Source organism: Delphinus delphis, chromosome X (genome assembly GCF_949987515.2).
Source record: "Delphinus delphis chromosome X, mDelDel1.2, whole genome shotgun sequence".
NCBI lineage: Eukaryota > Metazoa > Chordata > Mammalia > Artiodactyla > Delphinidae > Delphinus > Delphinus delphis.
The window spans coordinates 118,104,322-118,123,103 of record NC_082704.1 but is presented as its reverse complement, the minus strand read 5'-3'; the positions used below and the strand labels follow the sequence as shown (position 1 = coordinate 118,123,103).

The window sequence follows — 18,782 nt, the reverse complement described above, 5'->3', positions numbered from 1 at the left end:
TCTTAGTTTCCCAACCAGGGATTGAACCCAGCCCCTCAGCAGTGGAAGCTTGGAGTCCTAACCACTGGACCGCCAGGGAAGTCCCCCACTCTACTATTCTGGATTTGTAACTGGCTTTCTGAAATTTTGTGAATTTGTTAATAACTTAAAATACCAAAAAAAAAAAAGTTCCACAGAAGAGGTCCCTGACATCATGACTTATTACTACATCAGTAAAAAATGGAAACAACTCATTGTCCCAGCATTGGGCTCTAAACTACGAATATGCATCTGGCATACTACATGGCTCTCAACAATAACAATGGAAAATAACTGGAGAATGGACGGGAAACAAATCACATAAAGGTACACAGACAGAATGACTGTAACTATCTTTAAAAACTCTTGCAAATGAAACGAAATAAAGTCAAAGACTGATGTACTTTGGTGGAAAGGATAAGTATAGCTTTATCCCCTTTTTCTCTGTTTCCAGCATTTTCCAAACAATATTTGACAAGCATGTAATACGACGATAGTAAGGTGAAAATGAAAGGAAATTAACTTAAAAAGTAAATGAAATACCGGTTTTAAAGAAGTATCCTTTACCTGTCATTCCTGGGTCTTTGGATCCACTTTTTAATGTTGAATGCCAAGTTCCCCAGATATTGAAAGCCTCCTCTGCCATGTCTAGGAAGAAGTGTATAAAAAAGGTATGTAACTCACAATCAAACTGAAGAGCAAAAAATCAATAGACAAATATGTTTATAACATCTCTTTTGCTCAAAGTACTATATTCGAGATTGTGATGGACACAAGGCAGAATACGGTGCAGACCTGCCTTTTAAGATGCTTATTCCATTTGAGATTTACAAAAAGGCTTTTTCTCTATGATGGCTGTGGTAGACAGAATAAGGACTCCCACAGAGATGTCCGTGTCATGATCCCCAGAACCTGTAAAGATGTTATATTCAAAAGGGACTCTGCAGGTGTGCTTAAATTACGGATTTTAAGATGAGGAGATGATCCTGGATTATCCGTGCGAGCCCGATGTAATCACAAGGGTCTTTATAAGAGGGAGGCAAGATAGAAGATGCTACGTTGCTGGCTTTAAAGATGGAGGAAGGGGCCAGGAACCAAAGAACGCAGGCAGCCTCTGGAAGCTGGAAAAGGCAAGGAAACAGATTGTTCCCTAGAGTCTCCGGAAGGAACACAGCCCTGTGGACCCATTTTAGATTTCTGATGTCCAGAACCGTATGATAATAAATTTGTGTGTTGTTTTAAACCACTAAGTTTGTGGTCTTTTGTTACGGCAGCAATAGGAAACCAGTAGAATTGTGATGGGTGGCAACAGCTCTGACCGCATTAACACAGAGACAGAGGAGTAGTTAGTTTCTTTATCTGGCAGCAACAGAGTCAGTCCTGCATGTACTTATTCATACATCCCCTTAGTCTGTCTGTAAATATTTACAGCCTAAGGCACTATCTTAGGTGTTTTCACCGTCTCATTTAATCCTCACTACAATTCTGATAATAATGATATTTCTAGAAGCAAACGTCTACCGGATGCTTCCCTGTGTTCCGCAGTTCATACGCATTCTCTCATTTAATCCTGAAGAGATGACCCTGAGTCCATTTTACAGATGAGGCAAGTACTCTCGCATTTTAAAAATAAATGTTATGCCTGATGGGAACATGGGTTACTGTTTTCATTGTAAATTTAAAAAACATTTTGACACGAATATTTGTAAAATTAAAAAAACTGCTGTGATTAAAAACACCAAAAGAAAAAAAAAGCCCTTTCAGAGTGGCTCTTCGGATTAAACTATAAATTTGAGATAAAATAGTAAGAATTTGTACCGTGTCTTCCAATTATTACTTTAAAAGTGTCCTGTTGAGTCCTGACCCTGAGGAATTACTCTGTGGAGGGAGAGAACAGAACCAAACATTCGGTGGTCAAATGAATTTGAGAAAAGCTGCAACCCATACCCTCCCTCCCATTGTGGAAATCTATGGTGCCCACTAGCACTTTAAAGAGTTTGAGAACTTGTACAGTAGAGAGACCGTTAGCTTGGTTAACCCAATATTTCCCAAATGTATTTGACCATGGAAACCTTATTCTGCCTAAAAACGTCATCTCCCATGGAGACCTCTTTGGAACATGCCAGCTTGTTATATAGTAAGTTCAGCTTGTTCCTTTTATAAAAGTTAACAGCAATGGTTCGGTGACATCTTAGCCTAACAAATACGCACCCCAACCCACAGGCCAGGACACATAAAGTTCCTCGGATGCTGGAGCAGGAAAGTCAGCTGGGAATGTCAGGGGCTGTCAGAGCTTGAGACCGCTTCCCAGCTAGCTGGGTCTGCAGGGACTCAGACTCAGAGTCGGTGTTTGGCAGGTCCTCAGTAAATGCTCACTGAGTTAGAGAAACGTGAAATGGTGAAGGGATGGAGAGGAGGTCCAAATCACCCACATCAGGCCACATGCAATCAAAGTCACTGGTGGAGTTACCTTTCCCAAGCCTTGGTCCAGGAGAACTCTCCCTCGACTTCGAAGATGGCAAGTGGCCCACCCGCACATACTGCTCTGGCCCTTTGTAAAGCTTCTCTGAGCCCCCCGGGGCCACGTCCTCTTGCATAGCCAGCAGGGAGCGCTCGGACAGCACTGGGGAGTTGTTGTCATAAGGGGAGAGGTCTCCGCTGGAGGCCTTGTTGGAATCTGTGGACGAATGCCTTCCTCCCATGGAAAAGGAAACTTCCGACCTCAGCATGTCAGGGCTTCTGGCACAGGGAGACAATTACAGGTGCATGAGTGTGTTAACAATGAGCGACCAGATTCAAACAATCCGACGGTTTCACACAGGACAGGAGGAGAATGCATGGACACGGGCTGAAACAAAAAGAGCTTCTGAGCAAGGTTCCAAGACTCCTGTGTCAATAAGGTGAAAGCGTTTCTATGAAGTGGCCAGCAGATGGCAGTAAAACCCAACAGATGTTACAGGAAACAGCAAGGCGAAGTGGGGCGGGGGAGGGTGAAACACATGGATGCCTGTCTTCTCCAAGGTGCATCACTGAAATGCCTGTTGGATCAATCCCTGTTTCGATTTAAAAATTAAAGTCTGATGCTCACTATCTGTTAAGTAGGGAAAAACTGTAGATAACTCTTTTACTTTCCTCAATAACCTGAATTAAAAATAATTCAGCTAAAACTATGATTGAAACTTTACGTGTAGTTCATTATGGCTTTACGGACACCTTTTCTCCCCGCACCCAAATACTTAGTGTAAGTGAATCCAACCTTCCTGAGGACGAGAACAACGATGATGCTGCTGGTGTGATGATGACGATGACGATGATGACGCTGGTGGGAATAACTGTTTCATGGTTAAAACGGTGGCTAAAAGGATAAATATATGACCATCACTAGAGTCCACAGTATTTAAGTACACCTAAAAAGACTCTACAAGGCACTAGTGCTTTTACAAATTGATATAAAGCGTACTAATTAGCATATCCATTAAGGTTTATATGTGCATGAGTTGTCACAGCAACAGAAATAACCGTGAAAACAGTGAGCGGAACAGGAAGATGAGAACATCAGGAACAGGACAAGAGTGTTGAAAGTCTTACCTGGGAACATCTGTATTTTCCACCTTCCTCAAAACAGTGGCCCTGACATCTTAAAGGGAAATGATCACAGATTGATGACAAGTTCCCAAACCCGTTTCTGTTCCCCCCCACCGCGCTCCCCCACTTCACTTCTCTTTACTTGTCTTTGCTTTCTTTTGGTTTAATTTTTCAAAACAAATCCTTTGTGATCTTAAAGAAGGCAAACCCATGCCCGAGCAAGGCTTTCCTGACCAAAGGGTTCTGTGCATGCAACACGGAGGAAGGACGCTCTCAGGGGGTCTAGCTTCACGGTGGTCTCCAGCAGGGGGTAGTGCCAGGGGAAAGCATCTCAGCAGCTGTGTCATGCTTTCCCTGTCACCGAGGCAGCTGAGGGAATTTCTTACCCACATGGAATAAACAGTCCTTTCCTTGCCTCCTGTTTAAACCGATGACCGATAACCTTATGGGAAAGAGCCAGAGGACAACCACGAAACTTTAGGCCTCCAGTGAATGAAGGAAAAATAAAAGGAACTTACTACTCCTGCTGGGAAGTGGGGGAAGAAAACGATTTAACCTCCACCATTTAATTAAAGGGGGAACCCTCCCTAATTCTAGTGGAGGGGACACAAAACAAACCAAACGGACACTTGTCTGTCGTCATGGGGTTCGACTCTCGCCGAGGACGCTTTACTATGAAAATGAGAAAAATACGAACGTGCTGAATGGGTAGCAACACAGAGCTCAGCTCAGAATCAGGGTCCTATGTTCTGACCAGGGCTAGATATCAAATTGCTGGGCTAATTTCAGTTGTTTTCCCTGTTTAGTTGGCATTTTTCCGTTCATTAATGAAAATGTCTTATGTCTACTCGGCAAGAATAAGTCATAGTGTTATATCGATAAGAGTGGGCACATAAAGCCTTATTTTATGGGCTGTTTTAAAGAGAGTCAAGTCAATTCACTTGCCAAAACAAAATAACCATCAGGGCTTCGAATGCTTTTTGGTCCCTTTACAATAGGAGGAAAGTTTTGGAAAGGTCGTATTGTAGCTCATGGAGACCACAATAGTTCGGTCTCATAGCTGGCTCTTCTGTCTTACAAAACATATAGAAGAGCATATATTAAGCAAAGTATTATAAGTTGCAGATTCAGCCGACAGTTATGTGCATAAAGAAAAACACCTCATGAAAGACATTTCTTGAACGTCTCAGTACTAGGGACATTTGGGTTTCTCCCAGGCAAGCAGGTTATTTTTACCTACTTGGAGGTAAAAATTATTTCTCCACATAGAAACACGGGTCATGAAATAAAGAATGTATCTCTCTTTGCAATGACCGCTAAAAGGCTCTGAGGAATTGGGGCTCCACTCGAGTTGGCGTATTGGAGCTTGTGTGAAGTCTTTGTGTGTTTCACACCCCAACTTCAGCTTACCTTATCACTCTTTCCACTGCTTTCCTTTCCCTGGCCTTTCAAGTTACTTACTATGATATTGTTCCACTTTATATATTTTTGCGAGCTGCTTCAATACATTGTTTTTGGACTGGCGTACAGACAGGGAAATCAAGTCCATGTCGCTGGGGGTATTAAAAAGGCAGCATGCTTCATGAGAGCATTCAGTTTGGTTAAAACAAAACAGAGAACAATAACGGCAATAACAAAAATAACTGAAGCTGTCACATTGTTTTCTCCTCCATGATCATGGCTGTGATGGGATCTGGTCCAGCAGAGGTGAGGTGGCGGGGGAGAGGTGGAAAGCCACTGTCCTCTTCCTCTGTCCTTTGGGCTGACTCTGCAAAACCTCACTCAGTGGTTCTGATGCGGCCGCATCGCTATCACCTGGGAAATGCATTACTTGTTGGAAATGCAAATTCTCAAGCTCCATTCTGGACCTCCTGACAGGACTGGCCACCATATGCAGGGCCCAGGGCAAAATGAACATGCGGGGCCCTAAGATTAAAAAAATGATTAGAATTTCAAGATGGTGAGAGCAGATCACTAAGCCAAATGGGTGCTCCTTCTGAGTACGGGGTTCAGCCCATGAAGCTGGCTTGGCCGACTGAAAGGGAACCTCTGGGGGCAGGGCTTTAAGAGCCCACCAGGTAATTCTGATGCTTGGGGAAGTTTGGGAACCCCAGATACCAAACCTACCTGCCTTCCCTCAACCCACAGATGTGACCGTGAGCTATGGATCTAGTAAGAGTCAAATCAGGAGGGAAACCACAGATAGTGGCAGCGGGGGTAAATGTGGTGGTCCTGCAGGATCCGGATAACCGAACGTCGTTTGGTGATGGCTCAGAACGTGTTAAGGGGAGGCGGGGCAGGAGGGGCCAACCTGCCTTTCTCCGCTCCTCTGTGTCATGCTCCTAAGTCCACCCACCAAAGTCACCACAGCTGCGGCCCCAATCAGGGGAGAAACTGCAGGACGTGGCTAGAGCTAATCCCTGGAGGTAGAGGTGAATGAAGCAGACACGGACCACGAACCTCCTCAGGGTGGCTGGGGTCACAGCCAGGGACACGGGCAGGTGGGGACACCCCACGAGAGGTGATGCCTCTTTTCCCAGCCCGCGTACTTGCCCGTGGCAGCGGAAACTGATTGAGTGCCCATCGCAAACAGCCTGTGGTATGTACACTCATGGGAAGTAACCCCTTGGCCTGAGAGAAGCACAAAAGTTGCTATTTATACAGAGTCCGTTATGTGGCAGAAATTGGACTAAGCTACCGTTAACAACTCTCCTTGTTTCTGATCACAAGTCTAGAGACGAGCCAAAGAAATGAGGAGATATCAAAATGACATGTCTTTCTAGCAGTACCGGCATTAGGGGTCGAGACTCCTAAAACTTGTTTCATAAATACTATTCAAAATGATTAAAAATCAACAGTAAAACGCTTGTTTTATGCTTAGAGTTGGTGGGCCCTTTTATATGTTTAAAGTATTTCCTATTTTTCATTTTATTTTCTCGGCAGAGGTCAGTAAGATGGTGGCCAAAGGTGCCTAAGAGCCCACGCCCAAGAACCGTCTTTCCACACGACAGCCCACCAATTAGTAAACAAAATAAAACTCCTCAGAACTCTCACTATAACATCGGCAGTTCGGAGTTTTAAAATGTTTTCGTGTCATTCCATTGCTTTATCATTAAATCAATCGGAAACAAATCCAGGACCCTCCCTCTGGACAATGAGACAAGCAACCACCGACGTCTCCTCTAAGATTTGCCTCTGAAATGATTCTACTCTAGGAAGACAATTTGAATTCAACACTCCGAGTAAAGGCAATAAAATATTCATGCATTTATCTAAACTATTTATCCTAACCAGTGATTCACTGGATGAGAAATCGTTTAGAAGCACAAAATGCTCCCTCTTTCTATGTCTCGGAATTTCATGGATTTGAGCGGATGGATACACTGCCAGTTGACATGGGGTTGCTTCCATGAATGGAGAGCTTTCCCGTGAGACCTGAAAGCCCCGGGACCATCCACAGCATGCATGGCCGGTCTCGGCCAACCAAACAAGCATGAGATGGACGTGGAGAGCGAATCAGTTTCTCACCCTTAGCTGGTCCCTCCAGGTCAGGGTGTAAACACGCTGGCAGGGTACTGTGGGCAGGCCTGTACTGCAGCCGGAGGCACAGAACTTGTTCTGTGGATAAACGGAAAACTCCGGTTCAATCACCGGAAGCGGCCAGCCCAGCCCCTCACTGAGCAACCCCAGTGAGGAACACCTTTGGGGATTTCGAACTTGCATCGGCTTCATGCTTGGCTTAGCCATGAACGGGTAAACCTCAGTCTGCTGGAACTCAAAGCACATAACCATCTCGGACACTATTAACGGTACCAGGAAAGGAATCCACTGCCACAGTAGCTCTGGACTTATGGACGATTTTCACATTCATCGTGCTCAGTTCTGCAAAGCATCCCTGATGCAGAATCCTAGGGACAAATGCACCCTGCTCCAAAGAGACGCTGACCTGGATCCAAACTCCCACCAGGACATAAAGCCAGCATCCTGGACGTTAGAATTCGCCCAGGTCTTCTAAAATTTTTTGATATGTTGCTCATCAGAGATTTTTGGTGTTCACTTTGATTTTTAAAAAATACTACACTTCAATATTGTTCATTTTGATGACCGTTTTAACACACCCTTAAAATCTGCACCTCACTCCCCTCACCCTAGTCCCTGCCCTGCCGGGATAATGTACTTCTGTTCTGTTGCAAATGCCTGCGTTTTAACATACTTTGTCCTCGTTGACTCCATTCTCATCCCCTATTACCTTACAACCCTAAATCAAGGGGGAGGGTCTATTTTAAGTATCTCTGAAGAAAAGAGCACATAATTCTAATAAATATACCAGACAAGCAATTAAAAAACTGGAAGTCTTTCATTGTTAGTGAGATAAATCTCTTCTAATCTCCTCTTGGCATTCCATTTTAGTTGAAGCCAAAAATGTAAGTAGACAAGCACAAGAAAAAAATACTGAATCCTACTCTCACTCCCCCAATTCTGTTGTCGCACATAAAGAAGGGAAAAGACTCAAATCAAAACATTAAATTCCCAAATATCACTAAATGTTTCATCTTTCAAAACAGAAATTTTGATGAATATGTTCTCGTTCTTGGTTTGACACTCTTTTGAAAACTTACTTGTCCACTCCAGATAAAATCTTGTGCAGTTCCCACGTGGGGCACAGGAATCTAAAACCTTATTTAGGTATGTGAACTGACGGCAAAGAACAGAAGCTTCAGGAAAAAAAAATCAAAGGGTTGGAAGAGAAAAATGAGGCAGCTCGTGCATATCACTGCACTTATGATGTTCATTTTAGAAGCTACTGTTGCTTCCCACTCTGTGGTCTTCCTGCAAATCCTTTCCATGCTTACCTTTTATAGCCCTCGTAGCTGAGTTTTCACTAAATAAGGTCTTCGGAACAAGAATTCTGTCCATTCCCATTGCGCCACAGCTTATCCAGATTCTCGACCTCATGACCTGCAAACGCAATCGCTTCCAGTCCCTTCAGAAATCTACCTGGCCTGGTGCGAGCAGGTCATGTTCCCAACTTCAGTGCCTTTCACCCTCACCCCTCTGTCTGTTCCAGAACTACGCCATCATCCTGATGCCAATCATATCAGGTGAGCTTTGCCTTTCAAGACAGTGCCACAACTTAACGTGGATGGGTTCTCTCGCGCCATATTGCCTTCATAGGTTGCTATCTCATGGACAGCAAGGTAGAATCTAGTGACAGCCGAGTTTTTGGTAAGTAGTTGTAAATGAACAGAATGGTGGAATTCTAAGCAATGTGATAATGATCACTAACAAGTACTAAGCATTTATCTAAAAACCAGATTCTATTCTAATAGCAGAACAACTCCATAAAGTTAGTGTGACTTTTTATCTCTAGTTTACAGATGAGGAAACTGAGACAGAGAGAGATGAATTTCTTTACCCAAGACCGCACAGCTAATCGCAGTGGAACTGGAATTTGGACTCAGGCAATGTGGCTCTGAATCCGAAGCTCATAACCGGCACGTTGTATCACAGAAGGGTGTGCTATTGATGGATAATTGACATGTCAGTGTGGCCGGCACTGTCTGGCATTGGGGGTACTATCATTTGTCACCACTGTATTCTGTCGTTACCATGATCTATCATCACTGTAATTCTTTGCCGCTGCTTCTTGATTTAAGCACCGCTGCTATTTAAGGGCTTCTGCCCTCTGTGCTGGCCTCTTTATCGTGTCCCCAGCCAGCTGACATATTTACTTTTATGACCAGGCCCTGATTCAAGCTCCCCAAACATCCAGGCCTATTGACAACCTCTCCAGCCTACAAAGTTCCCTGCAAATCCGTGCTCTTCTCAGAAGATATCGAAACTCCACGTGGATCTATGGTCTGGAGCGCTGGTTCCCTTCTTTGTCAACACAAAGACCCCTTTGGCATGTAACAAATCACCTACCTCAAGTCCCCGGATGACAGTAAATACGTAGTAGCTAATGGGGCAGCGCTCAGCTGTCAGTTCTTAGCCTGGCTGCTTGTGAGAAACACAGGGGAGCTTTTAAAAATCCCAGTGTCCAGACTGCACCCCGGAATAAATGAATCCAAATCTCTGGGGGGGGGGTGCCCAGGCGGAGCTGTTCTTCAAGCTCCCCAAGTGATTCGAACGGGAGGCAAGGCTGAGAACCCGGGGCTCAGCACGTATCATCTTCACCCTTGTAGGCCTCCTTCGACAAGTCTGCAAGTCCTTAAAGATGTACGCATTTATACAGAGAAGGGATAAACAACGAGGTCCTACTGCAGAGCACAGGGAACTATATTCAGTATCCTGTGATAAACCATCATGGAAAAGAATATCAAAAATGAATGTACATCTGTATGTATAAATGAGGCACTGCTGTGCAGCAGAAATGAACAAAACATTGTAAATCAACTACACTTCAATAAAATAAATAGTGAGAGAAGAAAAGAATATGCCTTGAGATTTTAAGCTTTTGCTACTCAAAGTCTGGATCATGGCCCAGCAGCATCACAGCATCATCTGGGGGGGGGGGGGCTTGTTAGAAATGCAGTTTCTCAGACTCCCTCCCCTAGACCTACTGATTCAGAAAGAACATTTTAACAAGATCTCCTGGTCACCTGGATGCATAGCGAAGTTTGAGAAGCGCACCTTTCAAGCACGAAGAGACTACCTACAGCGCGAGGGTTAGGACGTTTCAAGCCTCAAGAGGCCGCTAAAAATAAATATTTATTTACTAATGTACGGATTTTCACTTCACGGTAGCATCATCGACCTTCTGGGCTGCTACCTGACCTGTACCTAGAGGAAAACAACCAAACACTCGCTTCTCCTCACTGCCAAAGTCTCCTCCAAATGTTTTCTGTTCGGTACTGCTAGTCTGCGACATCTCCAGTGCTCCTGTGAGCTTACCTTCCTTTTCTGGAAGCCCTGACACTCACCTAAGATCGTGGTGTAGCGTCAGCTTGCCTAGGCCTTACAATTCTTATTCCTATAGGGACAGGGAACAGAAGACGCTGCACCATTGTACAGTTTGGGATGGGCTTAACATGTACGCTTCCTCCTTTTCCTAAGAGTAGAGAAAGAAAGGCTCACTTCTTGGCATTTACATGCAAAGAGCGTATTGAAAACCACATCAAAATAACTTCTAACATCTATTCTTCAAAGTATAATATTCATATATTTTTAAATGTCACATAAAAGCAGAAATTCGATAAGTCAAAAATCAGTGGCTTTTTTAGGTGTGTGTTTTCTACCTTTCCCACAGAGAAGTGTTTTAAAGGCAGCTTAACGAGGGATTCACAAAGAGAAAGGCTGCCATGTCTGTTCTCTTGCACAGGCGAGGGAAATAAGTGAGTTCCTTTAAAGTCCGGTGACACAAGATCTCCTATGAAGAAAAGCCCTTTGTTTGTTTAAATTAGAATCTCCACCTTGATGATAGGAATCTAGGAACATTTTAAGCGAGCCCAATTCTCTGATATGAAACGCAAGACCATGAAATACCAGCCCGTGTATACAGTCTGAATACATTTTTATTCCCTCGTGGCTCTTAGGGTTTGAATCCTGGCAGATCGCCTTACTTGAAGCAGAACTTATCTTGATAATGATTGGCACAGAAATGGATTTTTAAAACTGCTCTTGAAAGGACAATCCCCTTAAAAATTCTTCCCTGTTCTACAGGACATGGAGCAAAACAATGTGCAATTCCTTTCCACCAAATTTCTCTAAAGAATGTAATTTTTACATACCTGAAATAATTTTAAATGAAAATTAGTACATCACGTTCGACATCAATACAAAAGAACAATTTAATGCGTGTCCACGTTTCTGAGATACCATTGAATAAGACATACCATGACAGTATTTTATGTATGACTCAGAGGGGAAAAATGCTATGAATTAATTTAAGACACGTCGCTGATTATAAGATTAACCTCAATTTCAGAGCTGATAAAACATGGGGGAAAATGTGTCTTAGAATTGTTGAAATTCAGTAGATTAACAAGCACAGCATAAGATGATACTTTCACGAAGGAAACAATGTTTCCTGTCACAAATTTAAGGTTTGGTGTCATGGTGGCAACATCACTCCTGGTTCATGCCGCAATATTATCCCCGTAACTAGCTTTGTTAAAGTTCACCCCCATACACTCTGCCTCTAGAGCAAATGGTTAACATAAATCATAAAATCTGACTAAGGGGAAAATTCAGTGCTTCTCCTTTGGGGGAAAAATGGTGGCTAACCGTAGCCTACTGCAAGGCTTGTATTTCCCTCACTGCAAACATGGGTGCTTGTGTATACCGGCATGCATTGCGTTTTTCTCAAAAGGATGCTAGCTAGAAAGAGCGGGAGAGTTAGGAGGGTGAGCATCTCTAATTTCATGGGTACCGAGGCCTCGGCTGAGGCCTGTCTTGTGGTTTGCTAATGCATCTGTCCCGTTGGTAAGTTACACACGTAAGACGCATCCAGGCGCAGCCTTAGGGGCCCCTAGGCACAGTATTTAGGATTCTAGAAGTGGAATCACTGATGCACATCGCTGTCAGTTCCTGAGCTTCCTGCCAGTGCGATTTAGTAGGTTTTTTTTTTTTTTTTCCAGTAAACACAGTCAAAAGGACCGCAAGGGGCTAGAAAAAGAAAACTGAAAACAGAAAAATCCCATAAAGCAGTTTCTAGTTTGATAAGTGCATTGGTAAGACAAGCATTTTCTGTTTAGGTGGATCGATCAGATTTGCCAGGAAGTCACCAAAATTCCACTCAAGTCACCCTGCGTGGAGTTATGTAAACTTTTCTAATTCTTTGGAAATGAAAATAGAAATCCCCAAGGCGGCTTTAGAAGATAGAAAAACTGGCATACTCACGAAGATTGGGAGGCCTTTCTTCTGAGTAAATAGTCCACAACATCGGGATCGGTCTCTAACAGGCTCATCAGTACTTCATTCTGGAGATCCGGGGGAACCTGCAGGGGCCAAATGCTGAGGCGTAAATAAAACCACTCCAGAAGGAGGCGAACTACAGTCACTGGCAACTTGACGACAGCATATAAAAGGGTGCCTTAAAAGTTGTAAGAAAACAGAGTGATCTCTTGGTTAAAACCAAACCTACACCAACCCATACAGCCAGTTTCATTCTTAGGACAAACTGGATGATTACCAAATAGTCATATTCAATAGTCAATTCAATTCAAGTGGGGTGAACTGTCACACCACTTGCGACCGGAGACACAGCCTAACCACTTGGGTACCTCTGTTGCTCAGACTCCATTTTCTCGGCTTTCAATAAGCAAAATATTGCGGTTAAGAGGAACGGTGTTCGTAATTTACTGTCCAAATGGGGACACTTTCTAGAGTTCATATTTAGAACTATGCCAAGACAACAGGCGTAAGTTAGGACTGTCTTGGGCAGTTCTGGAACATAGGATCAGTTTATCGAGGACGGGCCCTGGAGCCGGAGACTGCTTGTATTTGAGTCCCAGTTCCACTTGCTGGGTGTGGGAATTCTGGCAAGGTATATGACGTTTCCAGGTCTCAGCGCCCTCAACTGTAAACTAGAGATAATAAGAGTACTCACCACAAAGGGCTGACGTGGTGAGTAAAGGACTTACTACATGTTGAGAACTTAGAAAAGCACCTGGCAACTAGAAAACACTCAAAAAAAATGTTGACTACTACGTTTGCACGTGCCACTTTGTCATTCAGTGCCGGCCTTCACTCCTTTCTTGCCTCCTGGTCTATCAACAATTAAAAGTTTCTTGCTGGGCTTCCCTGGTGGCGCAGTGGTTGAGAGTCCGCCTGCCGATGCAGGCGACGCGGGTTCGTGCCCCGGTCCGGGAAGATCCCACATGCCGCAGAGTGGCTGGGCCGGTGAGCCATGGCCGCTGGGCCTGCGCGTCCGGAGCCTGTGCTCCTCAACGGGAGAGGCCACAGCAGTGAGAGGCCCGCGCAAAAAAAAAAAAAAAAAAAAGTTTCTTGCTTCATAATTTGATGAGGCATTCACTAGACTGTTATAGATGAGCTTCATGTGTTTCTCTAAGCCTAATCCTCAGTGCATTAGAAGATGACCTTACAATCCTAAATCACTCACGTAGAAGTTTTTTCTGGGAGAAAAGACTGAACTCGGCTCCAGTGGCTTTCTACTCTGTAGATGCTGGTAGCTCAACCACAGGAAATTCCAACTGTTGAGGGAAAATACACGTTCAGTCTGATTCTCTCACATGTGGGCTCGGAGACAAGACCCTTAAATACTGTGGCGACACGTCTTCTAAGAACGAGTGTTGGTGGAAGAATGGCCTTCTGCCTCTTGCAGAACTCAATTCTTCCTGAGCTCTAAGAAGCTGGACGCAATTTTATTAACAAAAACGGGGATGAAAAAGCAACAAAATGCTTTCCTCCTTTCATAAATCTATTCTTCCTACTTCATTCTGAATCGTCATTAATGACATTGCCAAACCCTAGTCACACAAGCTCAAAATCTGGGCTGGATTCAAGCTTCTCTGTGTCCTTTTCCCTCCCTGTTCGGAGCTGGGAGATCTACTTGATTTCATCTCCGTGATGCCTGTTACTTCTTACCTCTCTTTCCCATTCCAACTGCAATGATCCAGGTTTGAGTGTTCATTACCCGTTTGGAGTGGTCATCTGTTGGCCATTACCAGCCTTCATTTCCCTCTTCTTATAACAGTCATAGCCCAAGTTCCCTCTGGAGAACTAACTGCTCTCCAACCTCCAGCTGGAGGGTGAGGTGTGACCTAGCCTAAGTCAATGATCATTCCACTCCCAGACTACCGTGGTTGCCTGAGCGATGAGCATGTGACTGCATTAGAAGCAATGAAAAGCTGTGAGAATTTCCCAGAGGCTTCAGAGGGACAGGATACAGGGCCTGAGGCTTGTGCCGAGACTGAAGAAACCATTCCAAGCAATGGAGAGAAAGTAAAGGGCTCTCGTGACATCACTTGAGTCCTAGGTAAAGCTGCACCTGAAGCCACATCTGCTCTAGATTGTTCAGCTGTGTGAGCCCCCAAATTCCTTAAGCTGGTTTGAGCTTTTAGTTGAAAAGAAAGATATATCCTTGATGAGGCTTTGATACAACAGCTTGCTAACTTGTGTACTATTTCCTTCAAGTTGTACATCACATTTCTCCTCTATGTGGTTGTCAGAATGCTCTGATCAGGACACTTGATCCAAACCCCTTTTGATCAAAGCCGCTTACTTGCCTCCATCTGTATTTCTCATCTTCTCCCCTAGCAGTCATCCTCACACACCCGCGACCTCAGTAGCGCTGTGCTTCTCACTCTGACCTTTCCCCACCTCATTCCTTTAATTCGTTACATAAATATTTGGTGAGTGCTTACTGAGCGCCAGGCACGGGATGCTGGGATCCAGCGGCAAACCCAGCAGACGGGAATCCATGTCTCCTTGAAGCTGACAGTGAATATGGGGAGACTGGCATGAAACAAATGAACAGAAAACATAGCATGGATCCCATGGAGAAAGGGAAAGCAAAGAAGGGCAGTGACGAATCCTGGGCCGGGGGTGCAATTTGAATAGGACTGTCAGAGAAACTGACAATTTAGCAGATGAAGGAATTGGAGAAACTCATTCCGAGCAGAAGGAAGAAAGAATTAGCAAGATGTTGAATCAGGAGCAGTTTGGAGGCCAGTGAGGTTGGAACAGAGTGAGAGGAAGAAGGGAAGCGGTAGGAAGTATAGGTCAGGTAACCAAGGCCAGATGTTGTGCAGTCTTACTGCATGATAATGACTTCTGCTGTCAGTCTAAGTGGGTGGGGAGCCACCGGAAGTTTTGAGCAGAGGACTAACATGACTTGTCATCACTCTGGCTGCTGAGTTGCTAGGAGACTGTAGGGAAGCAAGGGGTGAAGCCAGGAGTGCAGATGGGGCTGTCGATACATCCAGAAGAGAGATGATGGGGGGCCGAGCCAGCATGGTGAGCGGATGAGAAATATCCGGATCCTGGAGACAGTAGACGATAGCATTAGCTAATTGACTGGATGGAGAGAGAGAAGGAAGAGGGAGAGGGAGTGGGAGAGGAAGAAGAAGAGAGAATGACTTCAACGTTTGGGGCCTAGGCACCGGGAAGGATGGGGTTGCTGGTAACTGATGTAGAGAAGCTGCAGGGCGAGGAGGGTCAAGGCTGGGGGTCAAGATTAGGGCTGTGGCTTTGGTGTAAGACTGAGAGGCCTGTGAGACATCCAAATGGAGGAAAGATCTAGTACGTGATTGGAAATAAAGATCTGGGGTTAAAGGGGAGTCCTGGGCTGAACATAGAGATTTGGGGGACACATATAGATGGTATTTAAAGCTCTGTGACCAAATGCAACGGCCTGGGAATGAGAATGGAAGGAGAAGAGAAGGGGCAGGACTTTTAGGTCCAGGCTGAGAGATTGTTCTCTTACTATATTGAATACATTAAATAAATAAAAAGACTGCTAATTTTGACAAACAACATGACCCAACAGATACACTTGATTACATTAGTTTTCCCAAAAGTAATATTCAAAGGGTGCAAATGAGAAGAGAGAGAGAGAACTCATTAAAAACAAAATGAACACCAAAGCAAAAAATAATATAGGCCAAAAATGTATATATTGAATTTTTTAAAAAGAATCTTCCATGAGCAAATTAGGAAGACTATTTCTATTTTTGTCCAGTTGGTTTAAAATTTCCTGTGCTTAGACATGTAATACAAGGTTTTGCTCCAAGCACCAATCCATCCCCACTAAGAATAAACAACTGGACTGCACGGCCTTCAGAGCGGTGCACACGTCACACTATTAGTTCTCTGAGAGTATATGGTGTGTCTAATGCTAACTTATCAACTCAGATACATTATTAGAATAGGTTAGAGGAAGGATCATTATTGGAAAATAACTTGCCATGAAGTTTTGCAGAAATAGCATCATTTCTGCAATTCAGAGTTTTCACTCATTCAGCCAGGCTTTATTCCCAACCAATTATAATTCCTGAGGCTTATTTTCTGGAGCGTATGTGACCTTTACTTGGTAACAAATGCAAATAGAAAGGGTCAGTGCTATAAACCTATCTACAGTTTCTTTTCGAAAGACTCACGACACCGTTTTGGCTTGGAGACACTATTTACAAATAAGTGAAAAATAGAGCTTAAAAATGTGGACCCATGTGTTGCAGGAAGAGTAGATAATATTTTCCTATGCATTATGCAAGACTAACTACAGTGTGCGTAATCCATTACTTTAATTAGCTTATTTATAGCCCACTTTGATTTAAGGCAGCTTCCAAAATTCATATGATAAAACCACATTTGTTTTTGTTTTTTAATAAAGGAATGGTTCCGAAAATTGGAACCAGTGGGAAAATGAAGGTAGAGAATTTGAAACGATGCCTGGAACTGACTTTTAATATTCATACTACAGCATCCAGTGCTGTCTTCCCAATAATTCCTGTCATCTCTGTCCACGTTTGCACATTTCATTTCCTATTATTTAATAAAAATTTCAAACTACTGGCTCAGTTCAATTGGATGAGCATTCATTTTCTATTAATTTAGATACTTAATAGAGAAACTAAAGTCAGGGGAATGAGCCGAATAGAAACACCAGCTTACAGTAAGTAAGAAGAAATATCCACGCAGGCCACTGACATACGCATTCCTTTTCAGTAATTAGGATGCTGTCGAAAGAATATCTGACCAAGAATCGATAGTTCCCGAGGTCGCGTTTTGGCTCTGCTGCTTATAATTAATATAAACTTGGACACGTCGACCAGCTTCTTTAGGATTCTATTCCTGAATCTGAAAATCCGGGCATATCCTATCTGTCCCCTTTGCCTTTATGGAGATGTTATGGGGATCAAAAGGGCTAACAAATTTGAAAGTACCTGACTAGTTGCAAAGGACTTTAGAATTACAGATTTTATTGGAAATAGACAAAATAATAAGTTAAACACTTAAAATAATAAAAGCAGATAACTTGGAGATGGTCAATGTTTGTTCTGAGATTTCTTTCTTGACTAACAGCCATTGATTTCCACCTTTTATCCTGTGTGCTTGCAAAGAAACATCATTCTTCTCTTTTGCCTAACACTTCTGGTGGGTAACTAAGTTATGGGATTTCCTCTCGATATGTCTCCGTTCTTGACCACCCCTTGATTTCTAGAGTTACAGTGTACGACCTCTTGGCCCCTCAACTGCAATGGTCTTGAAGCCAGACTCTGTGTAGCTTCTCCATTTTGGCTTTTTCTCCTGTGCCAGACCTCAAGTCTTTGGGCTGGTCACATCATCAGAAGGCAGGGATTATCTGACTTGACCACCTGGAACTGAGAGAGGGTCCTAAGGTTGCAGTTCTCTGTCAGCTGGCCTCCTTCACAGCTAGGCCAAGATCATATGAGCCAATCCTGGCCAAGGTACCCTAAGGGGGGGGGGTCTTATAGAAGCTTCTGGAAAAGGTTCTCCTCCATACTGACAAGAGATGCAGGAGAGAAAACATCTCTCTTTGGGACTGGATGTGATAATGGCTGCACGAGGTGCTGGAAATGACTGTGGTCTCTTGCAGCTAAAGATGGCGGACCAGAGAGAGCATAAGTGCGAGTGAGCCGCTAAAATCGTGCCCCCAGACTTCTTATTATGTGAGATAATAAATCCTGATGTTTGCCACCACCTATAGTTGATTGTTCTCCACCTTGCAGTTGAAACTCCTACCTGCATATCCACGCCCTTTCGCCCACTCACTCACTCACTCAATTTTATACGCTTCCAGAACACAGGGTAGGGTGCTGCCTTCTACGCAATGGATGCTGAATAAATGTTGCTGGAATGGCTACAAATAATAATAAAAAATAACCCAGAATTATTGGTCTTCATGGTGTACACTGGTTATGTTGCCTTTGTCTAGATGCTTCTCTCTACTTATAAGTAGTACCAATGTCAGGCTCCAGCAAAATTTCCTTGCTACTCATTTCTAGAGTTGGAAGATAAATTTCCTTCCCCAACTGAGGCGCACCAGAATTTTTCTAACAAGTTCTTAAACTACTGTTTCCATTAACAGAAAAACTCTAAAAATGAAAAGTACGACTCAATAATCAAGATTTTTTTCTTCTGGAATTTTGTATATAGTGAAATGAAAACTAAGGCGTAGGACTGTGAAAAACACATTACTTTTTTTAATCAACCAATTCTGGACATTTAAATGAAGGAACCAAACCCATCCCAAA

General features: G+C 43.6%; 1 protein-coding gene across 1 annotated transcript in view; it reads right to left on the bottom strand.

Moving 5' to 3' along the window:
- ARHGAP6 (Rho GTPase activating protein 6) overlaps window positions 1-18,782 on the bottom strand; it is a 485,583-nt gene that overhangs the window by 4,127 nt on the left and 462,674 nt on the right. Inside the window, exons 10-12 of the mRNA XM_060001767.1 lie at window positions 12,445-12,542; window positions 2,489-2,757; window positions 586-666 (exon numbers count right to left, since the gene is read on the bottom strand). Coding sequence (XP_059857750.1) covers window positions 586-666; window positions 2,489-2,757; window positions 12,445-12,542 — 448 coding nt within the window. The remainder of the gene's footprint in view (window positions 1-585; window positions 667-2,488; window positions 2,758-12,444; window positions 12,543-18,782) is intronic.